Genomic DNA, 12,334 nt, shown 5'->3' with positions numbered 1-12,334 from the left:
GGGTTAGTCTTATATAGTCTGCGAGAGTAACGAACCTGCCTTATGAGATTACCCTTTTCTTTTTTTCACTTTGCTAGAAGTCCTTTTATTTTGTTTAAGGTGAATTTAGATATAAAAGAACTTTGTTTCTTATGAATTTCTACATATGTATTGATAGGAAAGTCTGAAAGAAGATGACTTATAAGGAAGTGAAAAAATAAAAAATATTCTTTATGATCGACATAGACACCCTCTTCACGCACACAGAAACAGAAACATAGATTCACCCACACACACACAGGGCAAAAGGAAGTATTCTTAATATGTAATATTACACACAAATGTGTTCATAAACACATACACACACACATCATGTGTGTAACGAGAGAAAAAAAGAGTTTCATTCTAAATGTTTACTCACAGAATAGTTTACATGCCTGTAAATAGCCAAGGAATGATCTATGTAAACTGGCCGAACTCTTAATTTCTAATGTCTCAGTCGGCCATCATTTATACACATATGACGCGGTTTTCAACATTATTACGTAGCATATGTAGTTAGAACACTATTACATATAACCAGTATTGCTTCAGTCAATACTACACATGGTATACTTAAAATCATTTTGCGTAATATATTGTTAGCTGATTAACTTCCACGGTCTACTACAGGAGCTTAAGAAACTATAATGGTTGACCAAGAAGGCTTGTAAACATCTTTTTCTAGAAATGGACCTGTTGAACAATCTATGGCTGTATCATGAACATCGTGTGTTCCGTCGTCTGTAGCAACATTTGCATCAAGTTTGTTTATCTTTGTAATATGACAGGTTAATTGTGGAGCTGTTGCTGATGCTGGCATTAAAACAAGTGCTGAAGTTGATAATAAAGCTGGTGTTAAAGAAAGGTGCTAAATCTACTGATGAAACTGGCGCTGAAACAGATGCTGAAGTTTTTACCGTAGTCAGCTGTGCAGCAATACGATTAACCACGTTGATCCTGACAACCTGTGAGAATTCTGCCTCACTGGATGCACCTCCGACTAAAGAAGCCAAAATGTCTTTCTATTCTCTGTCTCTTTATATATATATATATATATATATATATATATATGTATATATATATATATGCGCACGCGTGTCTGTGTGTATATTTACACATATACTTAAATATATTCATATGCATATATATTGTATAAACAAATATACATATGTATGAATATATTATCATAAGAAAGTAATTTTACGCTACCAATCATCGGATCACTTCCAGTATAAGGTCGATTTTGGAAATTACGGAAAGTGTCTCTTTTATCAGTTAACTTGTCTATTTTTGATGTTTTTCCGCAGTAAAGAAGTCTTCATTTCTTTACCTTTGGATATTGAAAGACAGTTCATTTTAATGAATAGTTTACGATATGTTTACAAATAGCAAGCATATACATGACTAATATGGATTCCTATGAATATGGGATGATCCTATGTTTTCCAGATATATTTTCTTTTTTAATCACCATGGAGTTGGCGACTGTATATTTAGTTTCAAGTGAACTTTTATCGAATTGTGTTAAGATACCTTCCTGAAGAGGGAGAAAATCATACTTATAATGCTTTCTAAACGATTTTTGGATTCTAAACGCAATATAGACCTTTGGATGAATTTACCATCTCTCTAGTCTCAGGGTGCATTACATTACGAATACTTTACGTTTTAATAGTTTTAAAGCATTTGTAAGAGTTTGAAGCTGAATTGTAGTGTAACCTTTAGTCTTTAGTTTTGAAGTAGGTATATCTACAAATGAATATATATCTTTTTGTTTCTTCGACTGTTCCGATAGTTAGTAGGTATATGTTTTTTTTTATATCAATTTCATAGGAAAACGTAAACAGTTATAGATGTCTTATCGTAAATTCATGTCAGAAAAAGACTTTTCACATGCAAGGAATTTATTTTGATTTTTGCAAACGTACATTGAGTTACCTTTGTTCACTGACTGTTTAGAAAAGGAAACTACAAATAGTCTTTTCCTAAGCAGATTCAGTCTTCTCAGTGCTTTGAGCAGTGGTAGTGGATCCAGCATCAGAACCACCATCTCGGCCCTCAGTAGCGCAAGAGAGGCAAGGCAGCTTCTTCTCAAGGGCAGCACGGTACTTGGGGTGGCTGATGGCGTACACGATGGGGTTGTAGACGGCGTTGGCCTTGGCGAAGACGGAGCCCCAGATGGAGAAAAGAGGAGTAACCATGGGCTTGTTGAACATGCCTCCCCAGTTGATGATGAAGTAGGGGGTCCAGGCCATGAACCACAGAGTGACGGTCATGAGGGCAACCTTGGCAAGACGGCACTCAGCAGAGGTCTTCTGGGCTTCCTCACTCCTCAGGGACTTAACACCCATCTTCTTGGCTTGCTCTCGCATTCCCTTCTCGTGGGCAGCGACAGCCTTAACGATGAAAGTGTAGCTGTAGATGATGTAGGCAAGAGGGAAGAGATAAACCCATACGGAGTATACATATAGGTAACTCTTGGAGAGTTCAGACTCTGTCAGGTAGTCGGTACCACATGCAAGCATGTTACCCTCAGGCACATAACGGTTCCATCCGAAGAAGGGAGGAAGGCACCAAGCAAGAGCGAAAGTCCAAACTCCTGCAATCCTCATCATAGCACCACCAGATGTGAGAGGTTCAGCAGATACTCCCTTGACAATGACGTTGTATCGATCAGCAGTGATGAAGACCATGGACCAGATGGACACGCAGCCGAAAAGGGAACCCAGGAAAGCGTAGATCTCACAGAAGAAGGCACCGAACGCCCATGTGCCCCAGTAAGCGTTGACCAGGAGAGGAGGAGTCATGGTAAGCATCATGAAGAAGTCGGAGATGGCCAGGTTGACGACCAAAAGATTGGCTGGTGATCTTAGGGATTTTGTATTCATGAATACCCAGATGACAACAAAGTTACCAGCAACAGACAGCGTTCCCATGATGGTCATCCAGAAGCCGAGAAGGCCATACCAGAGAGGGTTCATGGGAGGGAATTGGTACCAGTGAGAGTCCACCATGTGGAGCATAAATTCTGGCACCGTATCCACCACAGTGTAGTTGCCATAAGGATTGGTGGATGGGAGGGCATTATCCGCCGAATGTGCTGGACTGTTCCACGACATCTGTAACGAATAGATAACTTCTTCTTACCACATTTTACTTCATTTTTTTATAACTACAAAAATATGCAGTAATATATACTAATTTACTATTTTATCCTTTTGCATGTGTGTATGTTTACACATATATACGTAGTGTAACGAATAGATAACTGCTTCTTATTACATTTTACTTCATATTTTTGTAACTGTACAAAAATGTAGTAATATATACTAATATACTATTTTTCTATGTATGTGTGTATGTTTACATATATATATATATATATATATATACATACACGTAGTGTATATATAATATAAATTTATTTGTGTGTATGTATATATGTGTGTGCGTATGTATATACGAGCCTATACACATACATTTATAATTACATACATGCAGTGGATATAAACCTGTAAACAAACATAATTTACGAATATATAAGATGTATTTTCATTCAAGAACAGGTCTTGTTTGGTTAAAGTTAGAAACTCATAATCGAAGAGAACCTACCTTTATGTTCACGGAGTGTCACCGAACCGAAGAAATTTCTGAAGAGAACTACTTCGGTGTATGACTTCCTCTGAGCTGCCGAGAGGTAACTGGAGAGGAGGCGTTCGGGTTAGTCTTATATAGTCTGCAAGAGTAACGTACCTGCCTTATGAGATTATCCTTTTCTTTTTTTCACTTTTTTTCACTTTGTCGGCGACAGTAACAGACCTGCCTTATGAGATTATACTCTTTTTTTTTTTTTTTTTTTTTTTTTTTTTTTTTTTGCTAGAAGTCCTTTCAATTTGTTGAAGGTGAATTTAGGCATATAAAAAAGCTTGAACATGAAGAAATCGGAGATGGCCAGGTTGATGTCCAAAATATTAGTTAGTGATCTTAGGGATTTGGTATTCATGAATACCCAGATGACAAAAAAATGACCAGCAACGGACAACGGTCCCATGATGGTCATCCAGAAGCCGAGAAGACCATACCAGTGAGGGTTCATGGGAGGGAATTGGTACCAGTAAGACTCCACCATGTGGAGCATAAATTGTGGCACCTGTTTGCATGTAGAAATGTATATATATATACATATATATTTATATAAAAGACATACATATATAAGCCCACAATCTACTAATATTTACAAGGATGTATATACCAGCCGACTTCAAAATATTTTGCTTGGTTAGTGTTAGTGACTCTAAATACAAGATAACCTTTTCGTTCACAGGAGAGTTACCGAACCGAAGAAATTTCTGAAGGGAATTTCTTTGGCGTGCGGCTCTTCCTTTGAGCTGCCGAGTATATATAAATATAAATCTATAAATATATATATATACCATCATTGATAATATATATATATATATACATACATTTAAGTATATGTAAATGTAATTAAGTATATGTAAAATATAAATATATATACACACTGTACATACGTTTATATACACACACATATATATGCATATACGTATATATATACGTTATGTATACATATGTTATGTGTGTGTATATGTATATATATATATATATATATGTGTGTGTATATATAAATATATATATATATATGTATATACATATACGTTTTTTTTAAATAATGTATCTATATATGTATATATATGTATATGCATGTATATAAATATATGTATATATAAATAGATGTTTATATATAATGTATCTATATATGTATAAATATGCATTTATATATACACATACATATATTATATATACATATACACATACATATATGTATATAAATGTACATATATATATACATGTATATATATATACATACACACATACATACATGCATATACATATTTTTTTTTCTACATACATGCACACACAGCACACACACACACACAACACACACACACACACACACACACATATATATATATATATATATATATGTATACATATATATATACATATATATATTACAGAGAAGACCTGTAGATGACTCAGAGAGCACATACTCTTGCGGCCACAAAGCCAGGGATTACCTAAGTGATGTTGAACATTTGCTTCTTTTTTAAGTTCTACATTTAACTCGTTATGTGTTTTATAATCCTTTGAATAATCAAAGAACATTATTTCTCATCATGACAAATTTACGACGGAAACTAAATACTGGTTAACTGTTTCTTCAAAGTCGGTCTCGCTCATTAGTTTTCGTGTAGTATATAATACTCTTTTACGGCTATCAGATCCAAAACTGAAAGTATTAACCTTTCGGTATTCATTCTCACTGTGTTTAGTAGGTCAAGGGTTTTCCTATCCATTTTCCCTACCCAGAGAACAAGGCAGAGAGAGAGAGCAGGTAAAGGAGACCAAAGAAATCCTATTAGTCTATGTGTCACAGTATTGCTTGGTTTGTAGGTGAGCATCAGAGGAGAGTCAATCAAACTTAATATGATATTCAGCGTATTAATGGAATGGCTCCGTGGCTAAACATTAGAAAAAAAAAAAAAAAATGTGTGAGGAAGATCATGTGGCTTTCTTTAGCATATGGCAACACTTTCATTTTTTTCGGCAAAATACATTTATGTTGTTGACGAATATTGAATAGCAAAATACATATTAGGATACCGTGAACCTTGAACAAGCATAGTGCAGTCTGACATCATTACATTACTACTAATGCGTTGTTTACACATGCAAAAATAATGCAAAAACTGATAATGGTAGCAGATGAATAAAGATCATTCATGTGCTCCATGCCAAGTGGATATGGAAAATTTAGTTTATCAATGATAAACCTAGAGCAAAAAAAAATATTTCGCAGCCTGCATGTTGTGTTTAGCCTTCCTGGTGGTATTAAACCTTACAAAATCTTTCAATTTCTTTGCGCTCTGAAAATCTTCAGTTCAATGCTTTGTTACCGAATGTCTTATATTCTCTTAAAGTTCGGCAATCCCACTACCTAATGGACAGAAGCCACCAGCTGGGTTCACATCATTAATACCAAAAGTAGGTGAAAGCCTTGTTTTTATCTAAAATGATGGAAATTCGTGTATGCATACACGAATTTCCAGCATTTTAGATTAAAACAAGGCCAAACGCGCACCGAGTGGGATAAATATGACTTCCCTGAGCTTCTGATTTTCCGCTCAAACGCGTGAACCCTGACGCGTGGCTCGGTTCGGTGAGAGGAAATCCCGTCTAATTGGGCTAAGAACTAATTATGATACAACATTAATGGATATCCATGAGATCTTTTTAATTTTTTTTTGATAGGGGAAATACCGAAGTAAAAAAATCAGTGATGATTATGCATATCAGCGCAGTTCGATTACGCTTTGTGTAATAATGTTAAATTGCAAATGTAAATAATAGATATATACTGACTATGTATATCAATCAGTATAAGAAACCATTTAGTTTAGTTTAGATTGTTTTATTTGATTAATTTATATTAGGTAAATTTACCCGAGGTTAAACCTGCCTAACCAAAACTCCTTTTCTGTAACTTTTTATGTTATTGGATAGGAAGTTTGCCTCTATAATGTGGCAAGATGCGTTTGTAATTTGGTTTTACGTGTTAGGGGTGTTAGAGTGCTAATTTTCATTTCAGATACCATCTTGAGGGCCAGTAAAGGTAGATAAGCCTACCTGGTTTCCCATGATTCATTAAGATCATGTCTGATAAGTTTATTTTACTCCTATCATTTTGAATGGCGACAGAATGGTAACAAAAGTGTTTATTATTATTATTATTATTATTATTATTATTATTATTATTATTATTATTATTATTATTATTATCATTATTATTATTATTATATTGGCCACAGGCTCGTACTGTTGACTGTATAATTTTATTTTAGTTTTTAGACATTTTTCTTCATGGCAATCGTAATTTCACAGCCTTATAATTTATCCTGTCACTCCACCAGAGACAAGTTTGAGTAAATGGCTTGTTATGGAGTATCGTACTTTTCCCTTTACTTTAACGTGAATTCAGTTGTATTTACTTCCAGGTTTATGTACCTTGCATCCTTTCCGCAGCCGTTGCAAGTAAAACCTCCAAGGTTTCACGCAAGTTAACGCGCTGTGATGACGTCAAAACTCGATGATCTTAGCAAAACGTGTTACGTTTTCAGAAAGTCTGTGGCCAGATACTCAAAGAAAACGGAGATAGGAGGGATAAGAGTGTACTCAAGCTTTTTCTTTGCTTTGAATATCTTCACTCCATTATATCTTGCTTCCCTCGATACTATGTGTAGTTGAAATGCCTTTACACACTTTACACACTGAGGATATCAAAAATAATAATAAGTTATTGGGAATTAATATGATGAATATAGCTGGAGAAACGTGGTGACTCTAATAATAATATATATATATAATATATATTTTAGTTCATTAAAATTTCTTTTCAACCTGATCCTGCCAAAATTCATAAAAAAATATGATCCATTGTTATCAAAATGCACTGAAGATCAGATTTATTTTTATTAGATATATTTGAAGTGAATTCCGATGTTATTAAATTACACACACACACACACACACACACCCACACACACACACACATACACACACACAAACACACACACACACACACACACACACACACACACACACACATATATATATATATATATATATATATATATATATATATATATATATAACGTATGTGTGTGTGTGGATGTACGTATATATGTATGTATGTATATATGAGTATTTATATAAATAAATAAATATATATATATGTAAACATGCACACACACACACACACACAGATATATGTATATATATATATATATATATATATATATATATATATATATAAACACATGTATAAATAAATACACACACATATACATATATAAATATACATACGTATGTATATATGTGTTTATGTGTGAGTGTGTCTGTATGTGTGTGTATGTATACATGTATATATAAACGCATATATACTTACAGACACAGGCATATATATGCATATATATATATATATATATATATATATATATATATTATGTGAATATGAATTTACGTCTACACACACACACACATACACACACACATATATGTACATGTATGTATGTATATATATGTATATACATACATACATATATATCCATACACATATATATATATGCATATATATACATATATACACACACACGTGTGTGCGTGTGTCTGTATGTATATATATACATACATACACGCACATATACTTGGAGATACATACACACATATACATACATATTTATATATATATTATATATATATAATATAGATATATAATTATGTACGTGAATATGGATATACGTCTTTACACACACAAAAAAAGAGGAAAGAAAGAACAAAAATACATATGTGTGTAAGTGTCCGCTTTGCAATCCTGATAAGGTTTTAGTTGAAAAGCAGTGTATGCTGGGTATTTATTCTATATCAGCTACAAGGACATTGAGGCAAGGAAAACCAGTTTTGATTGCCTGTCTTTTAAAAGATGTTCATAATTCGTACTGATATCTAAAAACCTTTGTATCAGAAAAATACTGGTATGAGTTCCTTAGGCAGACTCGGCCTTCTCGGTGCTTTGAGCAGTGGCATTGGAAGCAACATCGGAACCACCATCTCTGCCCTCAGTGCTGCAGGCAAGGCAAGGCAGCTTCTTCTCAAGGGCAGCACGGTACTTGGGGTGGCTGATGGCGTACACGATGGGGTTGTAGACGGCGTTGGCCTTGGCGAAGACGGAGCCCCAGATGGAGAAAAGAGGAGTAACCATGGGCTTGTTGAACATGCCTCCCCAGTTGATGATGAAGTAGGGGGTCCAGGCCATGAACCACAGAGTGACAGTCATGAGGGCAACCTTGGCAAGGCGGCACTCAGCAGAGGTCTTCTGGGCTTCCTCACTCCTCAGGGACTTAACACCCATCTTCTTGGCTTGCTCTCGCATTCCCTTCTCGTGGGCAGCGACAGCCTTAACGATGAAAGTGTAGCTGTAGATGATGTAGGCAAGAGGGAAGAGATATACCCATACAGAGTAGACGTACAGATAGCTCCTGGAAAGTTCAGTTTCCGTCAGGTAGTCAGTACCACATGCAAGCATGTTACCCTCAGGCACATAACGGTTCCATCCAAAGAAGGGAGGAATGCACCAGGCAAGAGTGAAAGCCCAAGTGCCAGCAATCCTCATCATAGCACCACTAGATGTGAGAGGTTCAGCAGCTACTCCCTTGACGATGACGTTGTATCGGTCAGCAGTGATGAAGACCATGGACCAGATGGACACGCAGCCGAAGAAAGAACCGAGGAAAGCGTAGACCTCACAGAAGAATGCACCGAGAATCCATGTTCCCCAATAAGCGTTGACCAGGAGAGGAGGAGTCATGGTAAGCATCATGAAGAAGTCGGAGATGGCCAGGTTGACAACTAACAGGTTGGCAGGTGTTCGCAGACTCTTGGTATTCATGAATACCCAGATGACTACAAAGTTACCAGCTACAGATAGTGTTCCCATGACAGTCATCCAGAACCCAAGAAGACCATACCAGAGAGGATTCATAGGAGGGAACTGGTACCAGTGAGAATGCACCATATGGAGCATGCTTTCTGGCACAGTGTCTACCACTGTAAAGTTGCCATAAGGATTGGTGGATGGCAGGACAGTGTCCTGAACTGGGTTGTTCCACGACATCTGTAATGGATATTAGTGATGAGAATCATTATATTATACATAGATATTGATATTTCATTAACTGTAGGAACATATTTTAACTATATGCATACAATTTGTAACACAAAGTGTATGGGATATAGTGTGCACCAGAAATTTAGCATTATGTTAGGAAGATGAAATTAAGGGAAATTTTCAAGATCCTGCCCGGACCCATAATGGATCCATCTCTCACAAAAAACCTATTCGTTGTTAACTACGTCTTTATAGTTGAAATACATTGTCCACGTTTGCAATTTACTTCAATAAACTGATAGCGGCGTTACTGTTTGCTTGTCGTGAACTACCTTTATCTTTGTGAACATATTCATAAGAATAATGAATCAAATATACCTGTTTATACTGATGCACGAATCAGTCAAAGTTTGCAGAGATTTAGAATTCTTGAACGTATATAACAGTGATACGGCAATAAAGAATATGTGAGTATGATATTGATATTTAATTAACTGTAGAAACATTTTATCTATATGCATACAATCTGTAGCATACGGTCAACCTATGACGACTATTGAGTTTTCGGATAGTATGTAAAACTACTTTTTTAAATTGAATATCCTATAATTCTCTATAAATATTAACTGTCAAATTATATGAAGCTTTGAATAAGATTGAATATTAGACTCCTACATAAATATGGATATATATCTGTGTGTGCTACATATATATGTATATAAATACATATATATACACGCACATGCCGATATGCATGTATGAGAGCATATACGAAGTTATACATATATATGTATATAAAGATACAGAGATAATGGTAATATAAAACTTTACCAGATATCTTACCTTTGCGACACAAGATCTTCAACCGAACCGAAGAAATTTCAGAACTGAACTACTTCGGTGTGCGGTATCTACTCTCTGGCTGAGTCCCACAAGGTAACTGCAAGTACTGGATTATGTACAGGGCTTATATAGTCAGCCGAGGCTTTGCGCATCTATTACAAGATTACCGACTTCCTACTCTTTGGTTACAGACATACAGACATACGTGAACTTGCGCGTGCTTTTGTGTTTGGTACTCATTTCTTTATTTTTTCGATCTTTCTTTAGTAGGGTAACCTTGAAAGTACACTGTACACTAAAGATATATTCTTCTGTCTCATATTTTGTGACTTTAGCAACTTGGAAGTGAATATTCATGTTTTTTTTTCGACGTACTGTTGGTTAGCTTCTATCGGAAATGTTACAACTGAAATGTTTGTTTTTTAAAGGTCGATTTCATTGATTACGTATGCTGTCTTTTATCCTTTCTCTGTCAGGACATTCAGTAAATATCAAAATAGTTACACAGTCTTTATAAATTCATACGGAAGATACGTCTTGATTTTCCATTAAGAATATAAATGGTAATACAGGTACGTAATGTTATTTATGCTGAATGTCTTCCAGGTAATTCCTAAGATTTGCAATCAAGAATATTGTCTTAGTTATTACATTTAACATACCTAACGATGGATTTTTGAAGCAGGATGAGTTATTATCCTGAAAAAGTTTTTCAGAGGCATTCATTCCATCATCTTAAGTTAAATTGTAGTAATAAGAATAACGTGAAACAGTAAACAGTAGAATGATGTATATTAAAGGTTTTTGAAATATTTGGTCACAGTTTTGTTTAACTTAAGCTTTCGAAAATGCACTATTTAAGAGCTGAACATTCGAGTTTAGCCATGACTTCCTGCAACTTTTGAAATAATTTTTTAACTGATCTATTGTAAAATTGTTTATCAGTGTGCTTTACTGATGAACAAAGATCGCATTTATCAGTCAGAAATAAGAGAATGGCCACCTAAGATTAACCTTTACTTATCCTGACAAAGGTAAAGGATGGAAGGTCGTTTGATAAAAAATCCAGCAATCATTAAAGAATGAAGATTAAAAAGAAAAACAAGGAAATACAATGTGATTTATCTGTGATTTGTTTGAAAAACTGTTTTGTCCGATGTTTGTACGTACGTTTAAGTGCTATTTCTTTTCTAACTGGGTTAAATTTAGCTAATGCGTTTGTAATGTTATATGAATGATGACCTTGCTTTTCTTGCAAGGAGTGTTGTTTATAGTTGTTTCAGTGTGACAGAAAAACAAAACATTGCCTTCCTATTGTTATATTGATTTTATTATTATTGTAAAGATATTCCATGATCATTGGAGAGAACTAAAATCTTAGTTCTGCAAGACGAAATGTAACCAAACTGATAAGACTAACAAAAAAACAAAAACAAAAAAACTCGTCTCCGTCGAAGACAACCATTACAACTGTTGCTGAATTGAATACACATGAGATAGTATTCGATTTTTAGCATTTCAGTTACATTAGAAATGTTATTATTACATCATACATTATATATATTACATATTTTTTTATGTGCATGTTTATTTGCATATTTTTTTTCTTTAACGAGCTTGTATGTACTTAATAGATACAAAGTAGAACTAATGTATTTATATTTATATTTTCATTTATTATTTGTTTTCTTATTAATGAGTTATAGAATAAAAAATATATTGAAC

The 12,334-nt window shown here is 34.7% G+C and overlaps 1 protein-coding gene across 1 annotated transcript; it reads right to left on the bottom strand.

Annotated features, from left to right (window-relative positions):
• Nucleotides 1-8,501: 8,501 nt before the first annotated feature.
• Nucleotides 8,502-10,708, bottom strand: LOC125041749 (rhodopsin-like). Its single transcript, XM_047637000.1, has 2 exons — nt 10,610-10,708; nt 8,502-9,772 (listed from the first exon to the last, which is right to left on the bottom strand). Exon 2 carries the CDS (start codon nt 9,770-9,772, stop codon nt 8,645-8,647), a length of 1,128 nt encoding a protein of 375 aa, XP_047492956.1. The 5' UTR covers nt 10,610-10,708; the 3' UTR covers nt 8,502-8,644.
• Nucleotides 10,709-12,334: the final 1,626 nt, after the last annotated feature.

The sequence above is a fragment of the Penaeus chinensis genome, chromosome 31, assembly GCF_019202785.1.
Source record: "Penaeus chinensis breed Huanghai No. 1 chromosome 31, ASM1920278v2, whole genome shotgun sequence".
Classification (NCBI taxonomy): domain Eukaryota; kingdom Metazoa; phylum Arthropoda; class Malacostraca; order Decapoda; family Penaeidae; genus Penaeus; species Penaeus chinensis.
The sequence above is the reverse complement of the archived record's forward strand: the minus strand, read 5'-3'. Positions and strand labels throughout refer to the sequence as shown.